This window comes from Vanacampus margaritifer, chromosome 1 (genome assembly GCF_051991255.1).
Source record: "Vanacampus margaritifer isolate UIUO_Vmar chromosome 1, RoL_Vmar_1.0, whole genome shotgun sequence".
Classification (NCBI taxonomy): Eukaryota; Metazoa; Chordata; class Actinopteri; order Syngnathiformes; family Syngnathidae; genus Vanacampus; species Vanacampus margaritifer.
This window is the reverse complement of record NC_135432.1, coordinates 19367494-19395223: the sequence shown is the minus strand read 5'-3', so window position 1 is coordinate 19395223 and position 27730 is coordinate 19367494. Positions and strand designations below refer to the sequence as shown.

Genomic DNA, 27730 nt, shown 5'->3' with positions numbered 1-27730 from the left:
AGTAAAGTGATGTTTGTGCATGTCATGAAACTTATTTTGTGATTTCTTTTTGATGTAAAGGCCCCTTAAATTGATATTCCTATTCCCTCCGATATTTTCTACGAGGATGAATATGCTGTCAGCCTGCACGTGCATGTGCTTTGGGTGGATTTTTATAGGCAAATATACAGAACCGTCGCAGCAGGCTTCTGCGAGCGCCCCAAATGCTCCTTGGCGCTTAATTGGCTGCTGATGAGGCTATTTATGACGTCATCCCTCCCCTCCCTCCTCCTCCCCACCTCCATCACCTCCTCCGTCTTTCTCTCCTACCCCAACCAACATGGCCGCTAAGTCTGATGGAGCAGCGGTGGCTGTGGAAGATGACAACCCGCCCAGGAGCCTCTCGGAGCCAGGCCAAGCCACCCCCGCCGCCTCCGCCACCTCCAACGCAGCCGCCGCCGCTACAGCCCGGCCCCGGCGCGGCCCCCCGGGCGGACTGGCGTACACGCTGCTGGACTGCTGCTGGGTACTGTGCGCCCTTCTCGTCTTCTTCTCCGACGGCGCCACCGACCTGTGGCTGGCCGCCGACTACTACCTGCGAGACGACTACTGGTGGTTCGGCCTGACGCTCGTCTTCGTCGTGGTGCCGTCCGCCGTCGTGCAGGTTCTCAGTTTCAGGTGGTTCGTGTACGACTACTCGGAGCTGAGCGGCGCGGACGGGGCGGCGGGAGCGGCGGGCGAAGCGACCAGTGATGCCGCTTCAGGAACCAAGGACAGCGACCAGCGAGGCGCGGGCGCGGCGGCGGCGGCGGCCAACGCAACCAACGCGACCGCCGTCCCCGCCTCCTCTTGCCCGTCTGCAGCGACCGAGAGGGGAGGGCGACCTCGGAGATGTTGCACTGTGTGCATGTGGGTCTTTCAAACGGTGCTCCACGCCTTACAGCTGGGACAAGTGTGGAGGTAGGACATGCGTGCATGCTTTGTGTGTGTCTGCGTGTGCGCGCGAGCTCACTATGCTGATTTTTGTTCAATGCACACACACACGTGTCTGCAGTCTGCCTTCGTACACGCCTACTGTGATGTATTCGTGTGTGTGTGTGTCATATGCATGCACAGTGGTTGGTACCTTGACTTGCGAGTTTAATTCGTTCCGTGACCAAGCTCATGAATCAGTAAGCTATATTTCTATTCAATATTCCCCAATGAAATGGATAAAAAATGCCCACTACCCAAAAATCACAATCATTGTGTTATATATTTTTTAACTAATAGAAATCCCACTGTTAAAAAAAAGATAATGCAATGAAGTAAATTGGATTCATACACAGTAAAATCGGAAGTGTAAATTTAACTCCCATATTGTTAAATTAAACACTTTCTCTGAGTTTATATAGTTCTCACCAGTTCCGAATTAAATTTACTCTTCCAAAAGTAAAAAGAATGACCCCATTGGTAGAGTGAAATTACAACACCCATAGTGTAAAAGTGATTTTTTTTGCACTTTAAAGTTTCCTTTTATTTTTTGGTATTAATTTCTCACAGCTTTGTTGTCACTTTCAACCACGAAGCGCTATTTTCATTCCTTTTTGTGTTCTCACAGTTTTAGTGTTCTTCACAAGTTTGTACTTTCCATCACAAATGGACACAGTGGGACTTGAACCTAGTACCTAGCAATTGGGGGGCAAAAACACTAACAAGTACGCCACGAGATTGTTCATGGTTGTTGCCGCAAAATTCTTTCTTGTAGTTGCCGCACGACTCCCAGTAAATGAGAAAAGAGAAAAAAAACTCAGCCTGGAGTCAATGAGTTTGACTGGCTGAAATAACACCACCCGTAGAGCTTTTTCTTCACTTGACGGGATACTCAGCAGAAAGGAGAGCTCAACCAACTTTGAGTGTTCAAATAACACCCAAATCAACACCCAGTAACTCCAAAATAATTAACACTAGATTTTAACTCAATTTAACACTACAAAATTTGCTGTGTAAGTTTAGCACTGTACATGCACGTATGGACAAGCCAAGTCACAGCAATGACCATAGTAATGTTGCATATGTGTCTTTAAGGGGCGTGGCCTAGTAAGTGACATCATAGGAACGTGGCTGGTTCGTCTACATGAGCTGCTGGATGTGAGTTTAGGCCAGGGTTCACCGACCTGTCTGAAACTGGGAGCTATTTTGGGTGCTGATTAATGTGAGGGGCTACCAGTTAGATACACACTTCTGAAATAACAAATGTGCTCAATTTACCTTCAATAATTCATTTATGTGAAGACACTGATCATGTTTATGATTTCTGATGATCTCTGCCAGTGTTTACATTTCAAATGATGACTCCTGCAACATTCCTAGAAAATCACAATGTCCAATCTGCGGTGAGCTATTTTTAGAATAAGTGGGCTACTCATGTGGTCCTTGGGGGATACCTGCTGTCCACTGACACTACGTCGGCGACTCGCTTTGAAGTGAAGTGATATTTTGACGGACTACATACAAACAACAAAAAAACAACAAATGATTAAAAATCCAACTGGTCATTACACTGAATGTAGTTCTTATAATTAGAGCAAGCCCTTCTTAGGGTTATAGAGTCCACTCATTTTGTTTTGGTCGCCACCATTGCTTCACAAAAATAGGATGTTGGGAATCGAAATGCCTCATGTCTCATCATTTGGCCTTTTCGCCATTCCGAAAGCTTTTTGTGTTGATGTTTACAAGCTTGTGGGTGGACTTTTTCAAAACCATTTCACAAGGCTGAGACAAGCGGTTTGACATGTAGCACAATACGAGCACCGCTAGCAAGACATATGGCGCCTAACGCTCCAATGTTTGGTGACATTTGAGAAGAAAATTAAACCACACGGCAACTTGCGTCACTTTCGATCTTTCGTCTAATGGAAGAAATACCACCACTGTGTAAAATCATTTGCACACACAACATGAGATGACCACACGGCGGGTAACCATGTTAGCGCCATTTCGCATTTTTATAGAATATGTCGTTACTAACTGCTAATGTTAAAGCCCATATCTGACCCGTAGTGAGTGTTGGTTTTTCATCAGGATTCATTCAGTGTTGCAAAACGTGCTAAGACGTTCGCCAGAACGAACCTGACGAAATAACAATACTCGCTACTTGCGCCCAGATCAAGGGAATATCTTCTTTTTCATTTTATTTGGTGACTATGGTGAGAGACTGTCTGCCTGGCTCAGATGCTGTCAGACTCTACAGCTAGCTTCCCCTTTTACGGAGGCAAGGAGGAATTATGCTCAGTTCATATATGAGTGTTGAAACGTTACTAGATATTATTGTGTAATTGCCACAAAGTAATCCAGTTTGTATTTTGGAATTTCTAAAATAGAATAACTATGTTATATTTTATATTTGTTTTTCATTGGGGAGTCCCATGTGGACCTCTTAAGACTAGTGATGCACCAATATGCGGCCACCGAAAATATTCGGACCAAAAATTTGAAAAATATGCATTTTCGGCATTCGGACGAAATAAAATTGGAGCCGACAAAATAGGACCGAAATAGGATGTTGGGGTAACGCCAGCGAAAAAAACTGCTGCTAGCAAGCGTATGTATGAATTAAACGCCGGGGTGAGCGTTCTGCCTTAATGTTAATTCATGAGCAGTAGCCGAAAGCTAGCGTCTTGAGGCTAACTCGGTCGATGCTATCTCAAATCAGCGGCGAGGAATAATGGCAGAGGCACAAAGTGTTAGCGGAAAGCAATATCGTGATCTCCGTATGGTGTGTGCGCCAGCGAGAGAGGAAGACGCGGAAGACAACACAAGGCAAGTGTGTGCGTGTAGCAGCTACGCACTAGCTTACAGCAATCAAACTTGTTATTCTGCAACTGAAGTGTCATAGCAAATAGTTTGCTGCTGAAATGCTAATAAAGCCCTCGTTGATAAGCAACACGACGGCTGTTTCCTTTGTCTGTATTTATTTTACATGACCGAGACGAGAGCTGCGTGACGACACTTGAAAAAGTTAACAAAAGTAAAGCTTCATCTCCAGATAATTACGTCCAACATATGCAGAAAAGCACTGTGTCTGTGTGCTAATGAGAATTTTATTTATCTTAGAATAACAAACGTGATGACATGAGACTGCACTGTGTGCTTACTGTTATTCTCATTCATCCACCTCATTTATTTCTCAATCGTTACTGTAGTAATACTTGTTGAAATTGTGGAGAGGACTGTAGCAAATGGTGAATCTGAGTAAAATTAAACATTGCTTTTTATTTTTATACTTTTTTTTATTTTTTACTTGACTTGATTAATTTTTTCGGCATTTCGGTTTTTGGCCTACCGGTTCTCATTTTTGGTTTTCAGTTTTGGCCCCAAAAATTTATTTCGGTGTATCTCTAAGGTCATGTTACATTTAAGACAAAGCAAAATAGATGCTAATCTACCTGTTTATTCTCTCTCTCTCTCTCTCTCTCTCTCTCTCTCTCTCTTTTTTTTTTTTTTTTACAAAAAAATATCTAAAAGAATTGGTAAAGAATCAAATTGTTAAGGAGAATCAAAAATGGAATAAAAATCGTAAAAATCTTATCATTTCCCATCCCTATTTTTGAGCCAGAAGTGCAATTAAGTAAGAGGAAAGATTTCAGATGCAGCTGTTATTGCAGCAGCATTTGAAAAATGAGCCTGTAACAAAAGTGACTCTCCTGTTTGTTTACAATTGCACTTTAGAGCTAGATCGTCAATTTTCTTGCAGTCTGCTCAATAAAATGAAAGCATTTTGAAAACTGGAAAATTTATATTAGGCATTATTTTTTCATTACATTTTTGGAAAGACTTGTCTCGTTCTCATTGACTCAATCTTGTCACATTTTTGCCTCGTTCCAAACCTACTCTCTCCATAAACACAATCATGCAAAACCTAGTAAAACCACTTCACTCTAAAAACAGTTGGGTCAAAAATAACACAATTTTGGGTAAAAAATGGACCGATCCTCTACTTGGGTCAATTTGACCCAACTTTGAGTCAAGAAATGGGTCTTTTAGTGTAAAACAACTCATAAACATTGGTGAGATCATTTACTTGGGTCAAAAAATTAAGTCATTTTGTATGAAACAACCCAGAAAGTTGGGTCAAATTGACCCATTAAGTGGATCGGTCCTTTTTTGATCCATAATTGGGTTACTTTTACTTTTGACCTAACTGTTTTTAGAGTGTTCCATCAATGAGTTCATACAGCACTAATGTCGGGTACAGGTAAATTTTTAACATCATAGGATCAACTATTTGTCTGTGCTCGTAAGACAGTTTTAGGTACAATCCGGGATGACAAACAGTTGGTGTGCAAGTGTGTGTTTCCTTACAAGGTGACGTTGCCAACTATTGGCCCAGCAGGCATATTACATTCCCCCCCATTTTACAGTTCTGTGAGAATGTGTATTGTTTAACACCATTACTGTGTGTAAAAATGTTTCCATTTTTTACTAGGCCATTGTCGTGTAAACACACTCTTGATTTTCCGAGCTGGCAATACAACACCGACTGTCTTCCATAAGATCACTTATAAAATACTTTACAGCTAAAGACATGTAGTAGGTTGTACCACTCACACAGGTAGAGGAGCATAAATACAACACAATGCCACAGTCATTATCAGTAAGTCTCTACACACGGCCACAAGATGATATTTGCTTCTTAACAATCACTGCAGTTTCATGCAAAGTAGCTCAGGGGCACCAAAGTAGTAGTAGTACAAATAAGCAAAACACAGTAATTAACGTTGACGGGATACTCAGCAGAAAGGAGACCTCAACCAAGGCTGAAAACAAGAATCTTCCTATTCAGACGTTGAATTTGTTTGTACTTTAAGGAACCGAACATTCACACTCACAACGCCATATATGTGACGTAAACATGCATAAACTTGCAAACTCCACACACGAGGACCAGAGATGAGATTCATACTTTTTGGTATTTTGGCAGATCCTGTATATGGGATTAGTGTTAGATTATTATTGTTATTGAATCATTCTTTATTTTTGAAAGACAAATGGATAAAAAAACAGTGACTGACTTTGACATTTAGTGGCAGACATTCAAAATCAAAAATATTTTTTAATCTTAAGAAATAATACTTGAAAATTTTAAGTAGAACAAAGCAATAGAAAATGTGGTCAGTGTGTCTGAGTCTGCAGACAGTCGGACTGGGGGGGGGTTTAACAAATATTGTTGTCTTGGAGCAGTAAAAAAAAATAAAATAATTTGAAAGTCTTCAAGTCAGCAGCACCTGTCCAAAAATATCCAGTGCTGTCGTCAATTTTTTTGGGGGTGACACAAGATGTCCCCACAAATTCATCCCATGGAAATGTATGTGGAATCTTCATATGAAATATTAATACCAATAAAAATACACGAATAACCACAAATAATTCCATTCAACTGTTTTATACTGTGCCAAATCATTATTTTCAATAGTAATACTTGTGTGCTGAATAAAATGAGTTACCGTGTGAGAGATGAGTGGCCACACCACAGTATTAAACATTGTGATTCACATTACGCCAGCTAAATTTGAAAGAGAGCATGTGGGAGTTTACATAATTACATGCAGAGATGGTAATAAAGTGCATTAATAATCAACAAATAACATGCTGAGAGATGCACATTAACAACAAACTGGCTGTGCTTAAACGACACGCTATGTTCATCAAAATATGAGCAAGGGCTCTTGTGTGATGCTTTTCTGGTGTGCACTTCTGCAAACTACAACTAAACTCTGTTATGTTGTGGGTCAAATTGACCCATTTGAAATAAATGTTGGAAGCCGTTTTTCCATTATAAAACTTCTGCTCGGCATATTATGTACAATCAACATGACCAATTAGACAAAGTGCAATTTCTGCAGAAATTGCGTGGGAATGCTGTAAAGCTGAATGCTAAGATTTGAATGCATGTGCTTATGAAGTAAATTGTAAGATAAATTCTGTGAAAATTTAACATTTTTTTATTGTGGTTAAATGACCAACAAAATGAAAACTTGAATTTGCAATCTGTCTAATGTGGGATTTTATCATTTCAGAGAAATTATAATCCATTTCCTGATATGATACTCAGTTGGTATCGAACCATCGACTGTACTAAAATGTGGTTCAAGCAGGGTTTGAACCCAGGCTCGCCATGGTGGGAGGCAATTGCTCTAAGCACTGAGCTAACACGACTTGTTCAATTTCATGCATAATGGCGTATTTATCTTTGAAAAGTGTCATCTGATCCTGAACACTAACATGCTTTTAATCATTTCAGGGAAATTATAATGTAATCAAATGGTATGCATTAGCATAATGGCCATAGATATATTTGCAGTGGAAGAGGTGGTGTTTGAACCCGTGACCTTGTGGTTACTGGACAATGCGCTTTACCAACTGCGCCACTGAGCAGTATCAGACAGCTGGTGATGACGATCAGTTGTATGTATGGGAGTGGGCGTGGAAAGTGGGATTTAGAAGAAGTTCAATGTCAGTCCCATTGAAAATGAATGGAGAAGAGTTTATCTTAAACGTTAAATTGTGCAAAAAATTTTAGTAATGTGGAACCAGATTATATATTCCCCGGTAGGTGTGAATTGCTTTTCAGCATTCCCAAAATAAAAATGTGATTTTTTGTTAATGCATTTTGTTACTTAATAATAAAAAAAACAAAAAAATCTTTGAAGTGTGAGCTGTGAGAGGAAATATAAATCAACATTGTTAGTGATTGAGATTATGAGATTAAAAAACTGCTTGATGGAATTGGAAAATTTATATTTGAAAATTTCAAACACCTAAGCAAAATAACCCAGGAATATTATTGCTGAAAAAACTGAATTACAAGATTTGTTCGTTAAGCAGGATTACATGCAATGAAAAATGTTTCAGAATACTTGTTGATAAATACACATGACTCTGGTCAAATTGACCCAGAATGTTATTGTTAATCCAGAGAACAAAACGTAACACAAGTGTTGAAATTAAGTATTGCCTTTGTTATTAGTGAGCGGCCTGCTACGCACACACACACACACACACACACACACACACACACACACACACACACACAACAAGTTTGTTTTACTATCTTTGTGGGGCCATAACAAATTTCCTAGCCCCTTCCCCTAACCCCAATCATAAAAAATTATTGCCTACCCCTATTCCTTACCCTAACCTCAACCATAACCCAATTCAAACCTAAACTCTAAAACCAAGTCTTGACCCCCAAAAAGAGGTCTAGCAAAAAGGCCCCACATGGACGGGTGGGACCCACAACTCTGTGAAATCCCAGAATGTTGGCCCCACTATGCAACAACAACCAGACCACACACACACACACACAATTCTGACACTTTTTGGATATTCACGGCTCCGGGTCATTTTGACCCAGATTATCATTGGTGTTCCTTAGAAATTAACATAACACACTGGTTAAAATTAAGTATTGTATTTGGATTACTGTATACACATTTCTGACACGTTTGGATGACTACACGCCCCAGGTTAAAGTGACCCAAGATTACTATTCCAGAGAAACAAACGTAAAACACGTGTTGAAATTAAGTATTGCCTTTGTTTCCACAAAAAAAGAGAAGAGTTTCTTACATTTTTGTAAAATTAAACATGCTTCCGGGTCATTTGGACCCAGAGACATAATTACCTGAACATGACACACTTGTTAAAATGAAGTATTGAATTTGGATTACACACATTTATGACACGTCTAGATGATTAAATATGCCCCGGGTCATATTTAACCACGGACATTGTTATCCCTCTCAAACAGATCAACAGATTATTTCCTATAGGACAATTGTATTGCAATCTGAACAAATCGGAAGTTGACCGTTTTACTTAATTAAATTCGTAGACTGTAATTGTATGCTTGATACTGACGAGTTTCAGCGCAAAACTCGACAAGCGTCATTTCGACTAAAATAGAGCCATGCCTATGAACAGGATTGGCATCAACAAAAAATGGAAATGTCTACTTTTGTGTTTGTACTCCTCAACTGCACATTGGATTATATAAGAGAACGCAGACGATCCCTGAGGGGATGCATTGTGGTCCTCACAAATCATACAGAAGAAGGATAGAGAAAATCATGGACAAGGATGAATACAAGCACTGTAAAGGTAAATGAGGCATTTGTGATTGTTCATGATGTCAATTTTAAGACAATTTGATCAGTTCCCCTCTGCTCCAAACCAGATCAATCGATCCCAGAGAGTTGAACGGTCTGGAGCGGTTCCAAGTGGGCCGCTGGCTTCAAGTGGAGCACTGCCAGCTCCGCCATGTGTGTGTGTGTGTGTGTGTGTGTACGTGTGTGTGTGTGTGTGTGTGTGTGTACAAGTGTGAATTATTGCCCTCACATTTAATTTGAATTTCAGCAGCCTGTCAAGTGGACGCTGTTAAAAGTGGTTGCTGTGGACAATGGGACACTATTAAATAAATAGCAAAGCTAACAGGTCCTTCACTGAGGTGACATCTTCAGTTTTGATTAATTTTGTCAAAAACTTGACAACTGTAATGCACCAACTTCCCACCTGAGGCAAAATGCTGTCTAAATATGCTTTTCCTCCACTTGTGTTTTGGAATACATGAGAAACATCCATTGGTATGTGTTTTTTGCCTTGTCGTGGAATTGTTGATTTGTCCCTCACTAGGACAATAAGATGGCTTAGCTGGCGGTGGTGTTTGTTTTGTTTTTTGTTAGCCTAGCAAAATGTACTTGAGCTTGCAGTCATCTGCTTAACTTTGGTCTCACCCCTCGTTGGTGCTTAATTACGGCAATAACATCCTTGCATATTTAGCTGTCACACCTCATTTTGTCTTTAGTGAATAAAATATTTCATTTCAGTCAAACCGATTGTATCACACCACGGTGCGTGTGGTGGGATAGTGGTTGTCTACTACTAAGCCTTTAAGTAGATTTTTTTCCTTCTATATGTTTTGTTCAATGTGTCTGTAGTTTATCTTCAAGTTGCGATGCTGCGCAGTGTGAAAGCCTGCAGGCGGACCACCTCCTCGAGCACTAACAAATAATCAAACTTCTGGCCAAATTAAAATTTTGCTCCAGGGTGCCTACGGTTTAATGCAGTTAATAAAAGCTACGGCAGCAATTTGTTGACAAGCTGACCAAGGTGAAGTGCAGTTAAACTAAAAGAAAATTTACGTTTTGATTCAAAAACATCTGGCATGTTACCCATAAAGGGTGCAAATCTGACCCGATCGCAGACAAGCACAGGCTGACCAATCAAAGTGTCTCCTTTCATCTCCTTCAAATGTGGTGTGCTAATCGCTAGGGGTATTAGACAAACATAGATTCAGCCACACATTTTAATACTTTCCTCACAATTCAATAGTGATCCAACGAATTCCTCCGAATCGATTCCCCTCCCGGCCAGTGGGATTCGCTTTGCATGAAATCCGCATTGTATAGGCGGAAGCGGCGTTCGACTGAACAACAACAACATGGCGACAAAAGCAAGCAGCAGCAGCAGCCTGGAGCAAGCGCCTTTTAAATCTGACATTTTCTCCTGAAGCTCGCAATGTTGTTCACAAGTTTAAAGTTAGTGGTTTTGTTGTTGTTGAAGTCGGCAGCGAGATTGCCTCTTACATGTGAGAGTTGGACTTCCAGTTCTACTAAACGATCACTTATACAATTGAGAGTAAAGAAATATTACATTTACTTGACTTTACTTTTTCATGACAGAGCCGTCATTATGTTCTTCGCTTTTGTACTCCATATGCACAAGTAGGTTATTATCAGGCTTGGGGAGCAACGAAATACATGTACCGCCGTTACGTAATTAGATTACAATTTTTTTTAAACTATATTCCCTTACAGTTACAGGAAAAAACAAGTAATCAGATTACAGGTACATTTATTAAAAATTGGGATTACTTTGAGGGATTACAATTTCTACGATGAGAGAGAGAGAACGTGCGTGCGTGCGCGCGCGCGAGTGGGACCGTTGCTACATGTTGGGGAGGTGGGCACAAACGAACTGACTAGTCGCATCCACCACATGTGGGCAGTTTGAAAACGTAACTTACTCTAAGCGAAAGTTTGAGCTGAGCGTCCAGCGGCATGCTACGCGCTGTAGCTTCTTGCTAGCCTACAACCATAATGTGAGTTACACCTTCCAAACAAATCTTCCTCCCACCAATTCACTATTTAAACATCATACACAACAAATACACAGCTAAACTTGTGACTGGGATAAAAGTTCATTTTGCAGTTGATGTCACACATCGTCATCCTCATTGGATGACTATCTATCTATCTATCTATCTATCTATCTATCTATCTATCTATCTATCTATCTATCTATCTATCTATCTATACTTTCAGTGACAGTTCAAAAACAGCATATGGACATCAATCAATCAATCAATCAACCAACCAACCAATCAACCAATCTATAGCCTAGATGCATTTTAATTACACAAGGATTTTTGCTATTTGTAGGCTGCCCGGGTCCCTATCACCCCCACAAATAGCAAGGGCACATTGAATAGAATATATATTGTGTTGATATTTATTTTTATTTAGTCTTCATGAACATACCCGGTATTGGAGTAATCCAAAAGTAATCCAAAGTAATCAAGTTACATTGCTATTATTATTATTGTGCATTTTCTGTAATTAGAATTTCTTAGAAGTGTCAAGAACCCAGGTGACCCAGGAGTCAAACTATTGGATGTTGAGGTGGACAGGATTGTCCAGTTCCAGTTTGCAGAAGGGAGTCCAAGTGTCGCTAGTGGCAGGCAGGGTGCAGAGTGCAGGGTGGGCAGGCAAGGTGCAAGGTGATCTGAAGATACAAGAGATAAGGCAGGGTCAAAAATCTGGGAATGCTTGATCTATGGAAGCACAAACTGTAGTTCAACAGTGTTGATCTGGCAATGAGGTGGGTGGGGTTTGGAACAAGCTTATTGTAATTACAAATGTTTTTACCCTTAGTTTTACATCGCGATGTATGCCGTTACCGTGAAGGAATGCAATTGATACTGTGATATGAATTCTGGTCCATCTCGCTCAACCCTATCTTAAAAGCATTTAAACAAAGAATGCCGAGTAGTAATGACGCCTCATGGACCACTCGACGAATCAGTTTTTAAATTGAACTGACTTTTTGTCTCTTCTAGTAACTTGGTCTTCAGTTATTTTTTGTTACTCTTTTAACCCTTGAAAGATTCCTGCACCTTCTCGCCACGCGTCAGGCAAATCGGCGATGCGTCTCCCTGGCAATGGCCGGCAGTGTATCAAGCAACAGTGTGTCTTTAAAGGGCTTTTTTTCTTTAAACATGTGATTTCAGCACCGCTCAGTGCACAGAGGCTCATGTAAAATTCAATAGAGTTATTGATTATGAATAAAAAATATACCTGCGGGGAAAGTGTTGATGATCCGCAGCCACCTGCCTGTCTGAAGCGCCAACTGATGTTTGTCTGTCAGCCTCTGCTGAATAATTCACCGCAGTCCTCTGGGGAGCTGTCAATCAAATGTCCTGCGTGTGTTTGTGTGATGGACATTCTTGGTCTCACTGCTTTTGATTTTCCATGCCTATAGGTATGCAACAGTCAGCTTGAATGGTCTTTAAAGAAGACATACACATTTTTCATACACTTTAAAGCAGTTGTCAGGTGTTTTCATAACAAAACAAAACAAAATAGCTTTACACGCCCTTTTTCGTCTTGCTGATATTAGCCTTCTCCTTAGGTGGAGCCGGCCATCATCCACTTCCTTATCCACGTTATTCCTGATGCTTCTGATGTCAAAACCATTGTGGGTGTGACTTCCTGTAAAGCACCGGAAGTAGCAGCGAGCCATTTGTTAAACCGGCTTTCGTTTCCCGGAGCGGTTTATTTGACCACTTTTTGTTTCGTTTGCGAAATGATCATAAGACCTCTTAGCATTTAAAAATGTCTTACACAACTTAGGAACTTGTTGAAGATGTTGAACCTGTGGCGACAAAGAGCTATGCTTTGAAAATGCACCCTGGACGAAGAGAAAATGTTATTGTGACAATTTGCTTTGAGTTTCTACTTGCTGAAGGAGAGTCCAGTGTATGGGAATAAAGTGAACACCCAAAAATACAATGAAATGGATGTTTCCTGTGGATCAGAACTTAGCTAAGCATGTGGTCTTGGTGGCCAAAATGCGCACGAGTACGTAGTGTCAGAGGTCATAATTATACAATATATGTAGGCCCAACTGTGGATGAAATAGTGAAACCCACTAAATCAAAAGTGTTTGATTGTAGAAGACTTGTTTATTGCGCCGGCTAATCTTGGCTCAGACTGCATGACAATCACGTCTCCGAGAGAAAAGGTGAGAAACATGAAATGGTTGGATTTATGGCCACGGCTTCATCTTGTGCTGGATAGCATTCAAAGCCAAAATGTGACTCAGTGGAGCGCAAACCTCCACCAAGGTCATTTCTACCAAGCAGTCGCGTCAATTTGAAGGTTTGGAAGGTGAATCCTGTCTTGTGTGTGAAAGTCACCAATGAATGCAACAAAGATGAACTCAACACTATAAAGGGGATGAAAGTATCTGTTACCAGGTGAAAATTGCGTTCGATCTGTAACAACTGTTTATAACAGTACTTGAGGAGCCACCATGGGCTAAAATAAACAATGCCATTCAAAGGACAGACAACAGTTTCATTTGATTGAATTTTGTTGAATAATCTTTATGCTACATGCACATGTACAATGTCATAATCACATGTTGGATGCCTGATAATTGTAGCATTATAATATGTGGTCATCTAGTTAAGTCGTGCCTCATAATCTTTACTTTGGCCTGTGTTGTTTTTGGTGTAATTCCCCTAGTTTCCCCTAGTTTGTCATTGCGGCAGACAGAGGGAGGCTGCTCGATTATGGAAAGAATAATAATCACGATTATTTTGGTAACAATTGAAATCACAATTATTCTAAATAATTATTGTTTTTGTTCAAAACAAGAACATGTTTAAACATTTGAAAAATATTAAGACAAATAAAATTATTTGAAACACTATAATTATGTACCGGTGAGTTCCCTTTTGACCAAACAGAATTTATGATAAATTATATTATCTCTTTGACTGCCAGACGTTTTCAGAAAAGGGATGCTGTGGGTGCCAGCCGATTTAAGCATTTTGACTGATCTTTCAAGGTCCACAGAAAATTATGTGTTTGGACTATGGAAACACACATACTACCAAATGAAATATTGGACTCTCATCTTTCATCAGAAAAAAAAGTTTGTTTCTACCTTATTCCGTTTTTCAGTAATCAACAATAGAAAATGGTTACTTTCACCTCTGTTTTGAAACAAACGTCTTTTAACGTCTTTGGCACTCCTCCATAGGATTTTACTAAACGTTATTTAACGTTTTTGGCAGTCAAAGAGTTATTTATGTTTTGAAATTGGGGTGCAGCTTGTGCAGCATGACTTGTGGGGTGCAAGCTAGTTTTGGCATGGGTGTGTGGTGAAAGAACTCGTGTGGGTGTGCCTCAAAACAACTCAAAATTAATATTATTAGGGCTGCAGCTATCGAATATTAGGTATTTGGATATCCTACTGAAAATCCTAGCGAATAATCGGGTATTTGGATAGAAATAAAAATATACCTGTATATACTTTCTTGGTTGAAGAACAATTATAAATACAGAAGACAAAAACACATTTGCATGTAATAATTAACAACCAACTGGTTTTTATTTTTAGATAATCAACTTTTTTTTTTTTCTTAAACTGTGCTTGTCAGCAAACTATTTTCTTCCATATATTTTGGTCAATGGAACTAAAGTGACGTCAGACCCGCAATAGCGATTTTGTCGGCTAAATAAGTAGCACATTTGAGTAAGCCTGGTTTGTCAATAAGTGATCAGTAGGAACGGCAAATTAGTCCGGCTGTCAGCGTCAAAGTGTGCATAGTCCATCAATCCATTTTCTGAACCGCTAATGCTCACGAGGGTCGCGGGCACGCTGAAGCCAACCCCAGCTGTCTACGGGCTGTAGTATTTCCGCCTGTGAAAAGTAATCAGGCGGCTGCAGCACTTTACCGCGGCTAGCTTGCTGCTGGTAGCTCGCTGTTAGCTAGCAATCACCGCTACATGCTGGCAACAGGTGCTATACAATGCAATGCCAGCATAATTATGTTTTAGCGTTCTTAACTGGAACTTGAACGTGACTTCAGGACTTTGTGTTACTGACGTCTGTTGCAACAGTTTGGGGCATTTTTACTGCCGTTGTCCACAAGCTCTGAATAGACGAGCACGTCTTCAACTCCTATACCGCAACGACACGCTTCCAGCGCTACAATGCATTGATCTAAATATACTACTTGGTAAGGTAAGGTTTATTTTGAAATTGGGTTTATCTCAATGTTAGCCCCATGTCTTGTCATGCATACTGCTGTTAGCTTGACTACGACTATCTCAGCGGGCATCCGAGAAAGAAATGACGAGGACTCCTTGCAACCCTAGTATTAATAATCGTTTTTTTACGATTATGCCAATTTTGTAATCGTGGAGGGTAATAATCGAAATCTGAATTTATTTTAGATTTATTGCACAGCCCGAGAGGGAGGCACGGTGTCTGAGTGCTTAGCACATCTGCTTCACAGTCAGTCAAAGGGTGCTAATTTTGACTTCTGTATTTGTGTGTGGAATTTTTCTCCTGGTCCTTGGGTGGGTTTTCTGTGGCTAACATTCAAATGGAGTACATATACAAATATAAAGGAATTACATCACAGTATTTTAAGCCCTTCCACAGTTAACTATAGGCATATAATGATTAAATCTTACCTTTGACATCATTTTTTTAAAATGAAATATTAGGTGTTTTCCTGGTTCCTGGAAGTAAAACGTCCGGATCAGCAGAACACCCGGTTCAGTAAGAAACCCCGCCTCCACCCGTTTGGTTGCTGCGCCCCCGGCGAGCCGGCTGCTGGATCTCTGCGTTTGGCCATGCAAGCCATGAATTCTTCAATAAACATTTTAAATAAAACGGCTCCTTACCGCAAGAAATCGTGGAGGTGGAGAAAGAGAGAGAGGAAAGAAGGAGGGACAAAATTCAAACCTGATGGTGGCTCACAAACCATCTGCTGCTTACAGGGTGATCGTGCTAACCACTACACTATTTGCTCAATTAGGTTCAGCAGCGCAAAGATTTTACTTGTAGTTTACACAAGTGTAAACCTTGCCAGAACCCTTTCTGGAATTTTAAGACGGCCAAGTGTCATTGCACTTTGGCATTGCAAATGTGAAAGATGAATGATGATGAATTGCTTTGAATTCATTTGAACAGAATGTTTACTGATAAAGGTTACTTTTGTCACTATCCCATGGAGGCGTGCGTTTAGTCCGCAGAGGCGATGGGGGGGTGGATCCGCTCCTAATGACGTCAAACAGTGACAGCAGCTTGTTTTCTCAGTTTTATTTGGTCTTTGTGTTATTTTTAATCTGTGGTTGGTGCTTTGGTCATGTGTTCCTGGTTTCTTCCCTTTTCACTTGTGTTTCCCAGTCTCGTTAGTGTTGGTGTTTTTAGTCTGTTGTGTTTGTCCAGTCAGTGTGGGTGCATTGTTGATGTTAATTGTGGAAGGACGTGTGTCTCATCCTGTCAGTTCAGCCAAGTCTTGTTAGCATAGCCGAGTCTTGTTAGCCTAGCCACGTTGTCACAGCCAAGCCATCGTCACAGCCAAGCCATCGTCACAGCCAAGCCATCGTCACAGCCAAGCCATAGCCATAGCCAAAGTCCCCGCCAAGTCATAGACACAGCCCCAGCCAAGTTATCGCCACTCCACAGCTATTCAAGGCAAGTCAGATCCTGTCACGTCACGCCCATTTTAGTCCAGTCACGTCAAGTCCAGGCCACCCACTTCAAGTATTGGTTGTTTCTGCCCACCTGTTCATCAATAAATCACCCTACGTTTACTCATCACCTCTGTCTGATCACTGAGCTTCAGATTCAGGATTCAGATTCAGATTCAAGGAACAACACAACTTTGTTTTGAGCACCCATACAGCAGAATTGGTAAGGTGCAAAATCCCACAAAATAAATAAATTCCTTGCATTTGGGTATACATCTCCCACTCCACCAAAACCTGTGACAGAACCTTGCTAATGTATATAGCCAACCTATGTGTTAAGATCCTCTCTAGTAAACGTCTGCATCTTCACAAGTGGCAGGAATGAGTTGCCAGCTACTCCGCAGGGAGCAGCAAAGTTCGACTCGTTTCACAGCCTTTTGCTCCAAATGAAGCTCTTCGTCAGAATTGCTTCAAGTTATCTGTGGAATTAAATCTTAAACAGCTGATGTAGTTTGAAAGGCAAACTGTGCTTAAATAATTTTGCTGTTGAATGGGCTCTAATGGTTTTTGGAGGCCATTAAAGGCAGACTGAAGGAAATCAGCTGTAATTCTCTGCAGCTTTTATGAGATGAACCGCTCTTGGCCCACACAAGCTGAAAAGCTCTGTGACGCCTCATAGGATACACTTCAATCCTTAACGCTGTATTAAGAGATAAAAAAAAAAGGGAAAAGACAAATAGACTATGCCTTCTAACATGGTTTTATGTGTCAAATGATGATGCAGTGGAATAACTAAGGCCCACTGAGCGACATAGTCCAAATCGACGTATGCAGCGTGTGCGGGGTTCTGCCACTCGTTTACATTAGTAGCTGGCCATTGGCCACGGCTTTTGCTGCAATTCAAAATGTGACGAGTAAGACTCAACAGCAAATGACATTTCCAAACACCTTCTGCTTAAAGGGATTACATCACGGAATTTTAAGACCTTCCACAGTTAACTATAGGCATATAGTGATTAATTCTTACCTTTGACACCATGGCGATGTAATTTTTTATGAAATATTAGGTATTTTGTTTGCTATTTTTGCAATGCAGAAATAAAACGCCTGGTTCAATAAAACCCCGCCACGTAATTGTTTTAAAAATCCAATGATTTCCGCCACCGTGACTGCCTGGTGGAAGGCACTAGAATTGACAAAAGCCCAAGTGGAGCCCTGTGGACTTTCTCCCCTATGGCATAACCCCGACTTTCAACTTAACAACCAACCGTTTCATTTAGCTGTGTGGGAGCAGAAAGGAATTACACATCTCCACCATCTCTTCTCAGATAATATGTTTATATCATATACATCCTTGCTCCAAAAATACAATATAAAAACCGGAAATTTTTTACATTATCTACAAGTTAAAAATATGATAAAGAAAAAAATTCCAACACTTCGGGGTACGCTCCAACCGCCTGTTTTAGCTAAAGATATTAACAAGCTTTCTCCGACAACAACAAAAAAACTTTCAAAAATATATAAGTTACTTTCATATACTGATAAAATGTCTTTACCCATCTCGAAATGGGAGACAGACTTGTCTATAGCACCGGAACCTGACTTTTGGATTCAAGTTTGTGAAAACGCATTTAAAATGACAAAACACACAAATTTACAACTTATCCAATATAAAATTATTCACAGAACATACATTACTCAATATATGATGAAGAAAATGGGACTCTCAGACTCCGACATTTGTCTCCAATGCTTACAAAACACTACAGACACTTATGTTCATGCTTTATGGTTATGTACTCCGGTTATGTATTTCTGGACTAAAGTCTTTGAAAAACTATACTACTATCCGCTATTTTGGAATGTAGGATACCTTTATCTCCAAACTTGTGTTTGCTAAGTGACCTAACAACAACTGATTTACCACATAAACAATTTCAATCTACACTTGTAGCCCTTACTATCGCTAAAAAAACAATTCTTGTTAACTGGAAAAATAAACAAACTCTGAATATCGACCAATGGTCTAACCTCCTCATAAATCACATTTTAATGGAAAAAATATCTGCCTCAAATAAAAACCAAATATCAAAATTTATAGAAACATGGTCTACGTATATAGAATTTTTTAACCTAATTCTGGTTACTTAATTCTGTCTGTTAGCGAGAGCCACTACATCGTGATAACTTACATTGATGTTTCTGCATTTGGCAATTTATTATTATATTATATTATTAGTATGGGATTTTTTTTAATGGGCTTTAGGTGAACTGATGAATACACACACGCTCGCACGCACGCACGCACACACACACACACACGCACATACACATTCTCACCCACATACAAAAAAAAATATATATATATATATATATGTGTGTGTATATGTATATATATATATTAAAAAAAAAATATTAAATTTTTTTAATTTATTTGTTTTTTTAAAAAAAAGGACAGCAATGATGATGTCAAATCGAATGAACAATACTGAGCTCTCCTGGAGTAAAAAAAAAAAAAAAAAACGGCACTCCCCGTGTGGTTGCCGCGCCCCTCTCGTCCGAGCCGCCTGCTGCCAAGGAGCGCTGTGTGGCTTATAATCTTTTACGGTGAATGCTGAGACGCTAACGTTGAACACAATCTTTTTCACAGCAATGCTCTACATCTGAGTTGTTTAGATATATTGTGACAAATATTAGTTTTTTCATCTGAAGTAATGGAAACACACCATTTGCAATCTCATTCCAACTCTTTGCATCATAAAACCTTTAATTATTACTTCTTTATGAATAAGTGTCACAAAAAAACAACAAAAAGCCCAAGAAAAAACGTGAGGTAAACGTGTGACGACGTGTAACGGCGGTTTAAAATCCAAAACCTGCAACTTCAGGCATACTTTTCCTGCATCACCAACCACACCAGTGTCAACATTAGAAATTCCACGGTATTAATCTATATCAGTGTTAGCTCCCTATTGATTTTGAACAACATCCTACTGGGACAAAGATTTTTTTTTGTGTTACAAACCCCATGTGACCTTGATGCAGCTTGTGTAAAAAGAACAAACATGCTGAGAACTGCACAAACTGTAGCATGCACACACACACAAACACACACAGCTGTAAATGTGCACTACGTTCCAGCGGTATAAATACATACATTAATATTCTGGCTGTGTAAATGCCTGCATTAATATTCTAGTGTTTTTTTATATTCACTAATATTCTAGTGGTGGAAATGCTTACTTTTACTGTATGTTGTAACGTTGCAAATACAGACATAAAACATTTAATATGCTAATATTAACATTAACATAATAATAATATAATAATAATAATAATAATAATGGGAATGTAGTCTGCAGTGCCGCCGCATCCCCTTTGGGTGCTCTAAGTGTGATGGTGCCACCGAATTAAAAAAAATAAAATTTGCGGGTGGGGGGCATTTCTCATTTCTCAACGATAATAGTTTGCATGGCTTAAAGACCCAACCCCAACCTTTTGTTGCGCCACGGACTGGTTCAAACAAGTTTTCGCAGACCAGCAATCATTTGCAATTCACACGGGTTGGGGTGATCAAAAGATGACACGAATGATTGCTGCTTTGGTCTGGTGGCTGCACGGCTACTTAGTAGCGGCTAAACGTCAACAGCCGGTACATGCTTTCCACATGTTGCTCTACTAGCTTGTTCTAATGATTCAACAGGATTGTTTAGCTGCGCGTTCTGCCATGGTTTATTTCTTGTTTCTTTTACTTTCTGTTTATGTCTTCAACTTGCCAACTGCAGAAGAGAAGGAAAACCTGCTCTGATTGGCTGGTGTCACGCACATTTGCATCGTATCTGATTACTCGCTGATGCTCCATGTCATTGTGATATCACAATTTGTAGCCCGGAGCCCTATTTATATTGCCCTTTGGAAAGTAATCGACAGAGTGTGGGATATTTTAAGGCTGGTGTGTATGCTTCGCAATCTGAGCTTTATGAGAAATATAGGTTGCCATGCGGCTGTTCTGATTTTGGTGATTTTTAATCTGGGAAATAAATTATAAAATGATGCCAAGTACCTCCTGCAATGTGCTCATTTAGTATTTATTTCTGTTTGATACATTGAATGAGTTTTTTCTATGTATGTTTGAAATATCCAACTGTGTGTGTGGTCATTGAACGCATTAAGAGTTTACTGCCGAACGTGAATGACGTGCTTGGTTTTCTTGTGCTTCTCTCCACGCATTTCTGGATCATAGCATGTAAGCACTTTTTTTTCAAAACCTTGTTTATGTAACTGACAACCGCAATACATGGGTTCTTCATGTCTTTAAATGAAAACAAACGTAGTAATGTCGCATCCAATGCATGCGCGACGAGTGATACTCCCCCCCGGCACGGGTGCTCACGAATGCGATGTGAAGTGCATGCGTGCGTCGTGCCCACAGGCAAATGGGGCCCCACACGGACGATGGTGCCCTACGCACTATGCGTACTCTGCGTATAAGGCGCGCCTGCCCTAGTAGTCTGCATGCATTACAATTGAAACCATGGAAATACATCTGCTAACAAGGTTGCTTGTACACATTCTCTAGATGGAAATACAAAGTAAGTGCAACGTGTGCCTTTACAAAATGGTTTTGTTTTGATTAAGCACAGCACCGTGAATTTGTTAGATTAGGCCTCCTTGGCGCACATAATTAGATAGGTGATAGGCTGTGTCTGTTGTGATGCAGACCATGTATTAGTCTGTTGTGATTTACCGGTCAATATACGTTCCTAGCCTCACCTATGGTCACGAGCTGTTAGTCGTGGCCAGGCTTGGGGAGTCACGGAATATGTTACGTAATTAGATTGCAATTTTTTTTAAACTGTATTCCATTACAGTTACAGGGAAAAAAATGTCATCAGATTACAGGTACATTAATTAAAAATGGGGATTACTTTGAGGGATTACAATTTCTATGATGAGAAAGAGGGCGAGAGAGAGACAGAGTGAGAGAGAGCGCGTGCACGCCCGCGCAAGTGGGACCGTTGCTACATGTCGAGGCGGTGGGAACGAACTAACTGACTAGTCGAGTCATCCACACGCGGGCAGTTTGAAAAAGCTTCATGGACGGGAGGAGGAAATGACGACCAGTATTCACTGGGACTTACTCGGAGCGAAAGTTTGAGCTGAGAGTCCAGCGGCATGCTACGCGTTGTAGCTTCTTGCTAGCTAGCCCGCTAGCCTACAACCATAATGTGAGTTACACCTTCCAAACAAATCTTCCTCCCACCAATTCACTATTTAAACATCACACACAACATATACACGGCTAAACTTGTGGCTGGGATAAAAGTTAATTTTGCAGTTGATGTCACACATCGTCATCCTCATTGGATGACTATCTATCTATCTATCTATCTATCTATCTATCTATCTATCTATCTATCTATGCTTTCAGTGACAGTTCAAAAACAGCATATGGACATCAATCAATCAACCAACCAATCAACCAATCTATAGCCTACATACGTTTTAATTACACAAGGATTTTGGCTATTTGCAGGCTGCCCGGGTCCCTGTCACCCGCAAACAAAAGGGGCACATTGTATTGAATATATATTGTGGTGACATTTATTTTAATTTTGTCTTCATGAGCATACTCAATATTGGAGTAATCCAAAAGTAATCCAGTTACATTACTTTAATATTATGGTACTTGGATTACATTACTAACAAAACGTTTTAGCAGGTAACTTGTGACTGTAATGGATTACATTTTAAAAGTAACCCTCCTAACCCTGGTCGTGGCCATAGGTGAGGGTAGGCACAAAAGAACAGGAACAAAAGAACAAGATCCTGGATACATACGGTCAAAGTGAGAGTCCTCCGCAGGGTGTTGGGGCGTTCCGAGATAGGATGAGAAGCTCGCTCATCCAGGAGGGACTTCGATTTGAGCCGCTGCTCCTCGACTTGAGACTTGCCATCTTTCAGGCTATGGTAGATAGATGATAGTTATTTTGATGGGGAAATGAGTAGCGCTTGAATCCTGTCCTAACATTTTTTTACATATTGGTAACTATGAGGAAATAATTTCCACTAACTCACTGATGGTTTAGTTTTGTGTTTGTTTACCCCTTTAGAAGTTACTACTCCACCACCAGGCACTCCTGCTATCTTCTCTCTAGAACTATTTAAGACATTCACACACCTTTCCCTCCCTTGAATTTTTTTTAAACCTTTTGGGTTCTAGCTGGGGCCGCAATCTCAAACACAGTTCAGGTTACTGGTAGTCACTCATTCTGCCACCCAGAAATATCCTGTGATTAACAAAAATGCATTCATCCAATTTGCCATAGCAGGTTACTTCCTGCTTGTTTCAAGGTAGAGCAGGGAGGGATGGTGAATCTTCATTCTAGCTTTTCCTGACAAACAGCGGAGACCGTTTACCTACTAAACACACCCTTGTTTTTGTCAGGAATTGATTACCTTATTTTCTCTCAAGTGGAGGAAAACACAATCTGGGGGGAAGGATCCAAGTTTACAAGTGCACTGGTTCTGACCAATGAGGGGACATCTGTGGGTTGAAAGCATCTTAAGTTACCTCCCCTAAGCCTAAAAATGTGTGTCCCGACTGTATGAAAAAGAATATGCTAACAACAAACTCGACCAAACTGCGCAACACAATTGGGCAACACAAGGAAAATAGAATACTTGTGTTGTTTTGTGTGCATTTATTTCAACCATTTTGTTGGTTCCGTTTGATGGATGTTGCAATTGAATTGGGCCCGCCCCAATCCTGGTGACAGATGAAATTCTACAAGCACCAGGCCTGTACAATCAATCACCAACCTAGTTGAGCTTCCGCTTTCACTCGGCTCACCAAGACTTGCCTCAAGATAAACTTTAAAGGGCATAAATGAAGCACTTTTATTCATCACACATCATTGAATTTTGATGTTTTCACATTGTCCACCCCTAAACATTTTACGAAAACATTGCACTTTCTTCACTGCGGAATCAGACATAGAACATAATGGCATTCTCTCACGGTCTAAGCTTTATTTGAAACACATCTGTTCTTGCCACAGGTTCAATTTGTGAGGGCCATATGAAATTTCTGGGGCTCTTTGTGTAAACTTCAAGAAATGGTTTAGGATCCTTGGTGGATTCTTTTGCTGCTCTTGTTCATTTTGAGCTGTTCAACTTGTCAACAAGGTCATGAGTCATGACAACACAAGATGATTCCTTGGTTTCTACTGCTGCATCACTATGATAAAAGCAAATGTAATCAGTTTTGCCCTTGTGGTTCTTTGAAAGCTGCGTTGCTGTGTTAAATCTGTGATCCGGTTTAATCTATATCCAGCTCACTATGATTTTGTGTATTCAGCCGTCAAAAACAACAATCTTAACAGTGCAACATTGTTAGTGAGAGTTCATCTTCATGTTTGATGTTTTTTTCTATAGGCGCAGGTTCAACAATAACCAAAGTTGATGTGCAAACAAGTACGGAACAAGTTGTTTGTTGAGCTCACCTATGTTTGATGGAGGGGCAGAATTCACATTCTATGCTGTATATATATATATATATATAAAAGCCAGTATCGAGACACAGATTTTTGTCTGCAGTATTTTTGCTTCTGTGTTACTTTAAGCTGTTTCCACTTGTGCAGTATGGTTAGCAATTCTTGTTTCCTCTTGTTTTTGTATGCATTCTGCCCTCTCTGAACGTGTTGTTTATTTGGCAGATAGCTAACAAATGAGTGTCCACAGTACTGCTCTTGCTTCCCGCTATTTATTTGTATTAAATGTTCATTCAAAGTGCTTCCAACACAGCATCGGTTCCATTATGAGCCAAACTTAAGTCAGCTCTCTTCACTCTCACATACATTGCAAATGCTGTAGATGTAATTTTAAAACTCATCAACTTCTACTTAAGTGCGTTAGTATTCTCTCTGCTCTGTGGAAATAATTAGGACTGCGGGTGCTTATAATTACACTCAGAAAACTAAACTCGGGGCCTTTAAATTGTAATAACTAATCTTGTTTTGTTCATGAAAGTGTTTGTTTTTGTTATGCGGACATGAGATCAAGAAATTCAGGTGAATTGGTTTTATTCATGTAAATCTACTGATATTGGAATTTGTCAACCAAACTTCTACTGCACAAACTCATGCCTTTGACCAGATGCAAATTCAGGTGAAGCAGGAACAGGGACTTTTCAGATTTGAAATCTTCTCATCTCTTCAATTTTAGGTGCAAGAAATTAATAAATACATACCCTCACATTTATTTAGCTCACTAGGTTGAGATAAATTGTAGCTTTGCTAACTGGTTTCCCACCACACGCAAAATTGTATTTGAGTCTGTTTTGTTTGTGTTGTAAAAACTTGTGTTTGTGCTGCTACGGTTTTATAGATGTGACACAGTTGAATTTAATAACTGATTAACAGTAGCAGCATCAACAACAATTTTTACGGCACAAACGGCAGCGGCGGCCAAATCAGCAGATGCTAACATACCTAAGTTAAAAAAAAACACTCATGGCCCTTCATAGAATACTGTAATATTCAACTTGTCCATCTTGCGCATTTCATTATGTCATTTTCATCAAAGTGAGACGTGAATTCACTTGGACGGAATGTTGACGGATAAACGCTAGTTTTATCGCTGCTCTCCATTGTTAGTCCTTTGTGTGGTGCCGCTACTATCCTGCCAATGTGGCGGCGTATTCGGGAATAGTCATGTGACGTTTGGAGCTCTCTGGAGATACGTATCAAATTGTCTTTTTCGAGAGATGTGCTGAAGATATAAATCGTTTGACGTGGCTGATGATTTGTTGTGGCATTGAATCTAATTAACCTCAGTGGAGGAAACTTTTACGAGTAACTATTACTAGTCACTAGTTCTAGTTCTAATCCTCGACTAATAAACATTTACTAATTTGACTAAACTAACAGTTAGTAGATGTATGAACTAATGGTTAATGAAGATTAAAAACAAGGGAGGTAAAACACAGTTAGTTGACCAAAATGCGCACAAGCAATTGTACATTAGGAAACCTAAAAAGAAAGGGTCATGATTTACATCTTCAATCGTGTTAGTCAATCACCGCTTCCCGTCTGTGTGAAATTTCCATGGATTTTCTGTGGGTTCTCTGGCTTCCTCCTTCATTCCACACACATGCATGTTAGGTTAGTTGAATACCGTGGCTTAATATCTCCATCTGAATTCCAGACAGCCCGTGTATGAATTTTTTGACATTACTTTTGAGCCACACCTCGCCATGCCAGGTGCAAGAGTACCAACTCGTGGCAAGTTTAACGGTGGCCTGCTTTCGTGAATTATGATATAAAGCTTTAGCCTTTTATATGACAGGCTTTGTTGTAAAACGTCATTATGCTTTGTCTCTAATAATCAATCGAATGTGGAAGAATGTGTCAGAGTACCAATAAAAGCAGTGGCAGTCACTGAGCAACATTCTTTTTATTTCCTTTCTGCAACAGCCGTTGTTGAAGCGCCAATCAAAGGGAAACAAAAGACTTTCTTGTTCTTGTTTTTCTGTTCGACACAATAAGAACAAGCTCTGACAATACAGGCAGCTGGCAGTCCAGCAACGCCATCTTCTCCAGCACTCAGCTCAATTAAGATAGCAAGGCGAGCAAAGACTGAGCGAGGGGGAGGAGGAGGTGTGAAAACTGGATGAAGACAGGAGAGGAAGAGAGGGAAAGTGGAAATGAGAAACAATTAAGATGAGATGTTTTGGATTCAGGATGAAGAAGGAAAGTCGAGGAAAAGACGGATGGCGGGACAATGATGAAACAAGGATGAGAATGTTGGACCAATAACAAGATGATTGTGAATTTCCTAAAATCCTGTAGAGAAAAAAGGACACAAAGCAGTAAGACAGTGGATCGTACTTATTTAGTGTACGTAGAAGAGTGAGTGTGACCTGCAGCCTGTAACTAAGGGCAACAGCAGTCTATGGGTCAAGGTCATGAGTTGTTGTTTTTTTTTTAGAATGAACCATGAGAATGAGCAGCTATGACAGATAAGCCCAGTCTTCAATTTTCAGCTGTATAGTTTGATTTATTTTGATTTGCATACTGTATTTGATTCTACTTTTTCAAATGTTGTGAAGGTTACTCTTTAAAGAGAGTGCCATTAATGCCTTTAAACAAATGTCACATTTTGATATGGAATGGCATTCCTGTTGTGTTCAGGAGTTGGATCCCAAAAACGCAGACACAAATAATAGTTTTGACATTTCTTTGTAACACAAAGCTTCAACTGAAGGTGATGCAATCATCTAGGCTAACAGTGACATTACAAAGAGAACAAAGACTTTCGCATCCGCCAGGGTCTAACGCTAAACATGGGATGCCCAGTAAGTCAGTAACTAAGCGGTTTGCGCGAAACTTATTCACGACTAGACGAGGCAGCGAAAACTAGACCAGAAACAATGAAAAGGGATCGTGGAACAAGGGAGGTGAAGCTAGGTAGCTAACTATCATTCATTGCTGTTGCCTATATAGTCTGGATGATTCTCATAGGCTGCTGGTTACATCAGGCAGTTGCAACACAAAGGACACAGTCTGAGCACAAACATCACAGTACACCCCCCACCCCCTCAAAGGACGCCCCTTGGCGGACCACCTGGCTAAGACGGGTGGAGGGAGTGGAAGTCGCGCAATAACGACGGATCAAGAATCCAGGAGCGGGGAACCCATTGGTGTTCCTCAGGCCCACACAGCGAAGAGCAACCTCCAAGTCTTGATTGACCCTTTCTGTCTGTCCATTTGTTTGTGGGTGATAGCCCGAAGATAGGCTCGCTGTGGCTCCCAAGGCTGCACAAGATTTCGTCCACACACGGGATATGAAATGGAGGACAATGTCCATGGGGATTCCGTGGACTCGGAAAACGTGGCAGGTTAGCAAGTTTGCAGAATCAAGGGTGGATGGCA

General features: G+C 40.3%; 1 protein-coding gene across 1 annotated transcript in view; it reads left to right on the top strand.

The window, feature by feature from the left end:
- Positions 1-298: 298 nt before the first annotated feature.
- The window catches only part of LOC144060861 (XK-related protein 7-like), a 51496-nt gene continuing 24064 nt past the window's right edge, over positions 299-27730 (top strand). Inside the window, exon 1 of the mRNA XM_077580759.1 lies at positions 299-939. Coding sequence (XP_077436885.1) covers positions 320-939 — 620 coding nt within the window. The 5' untranslated portion in view covers positions 299-319. The remainder of the gene's footprint in view (positions 940-27730) is intronic.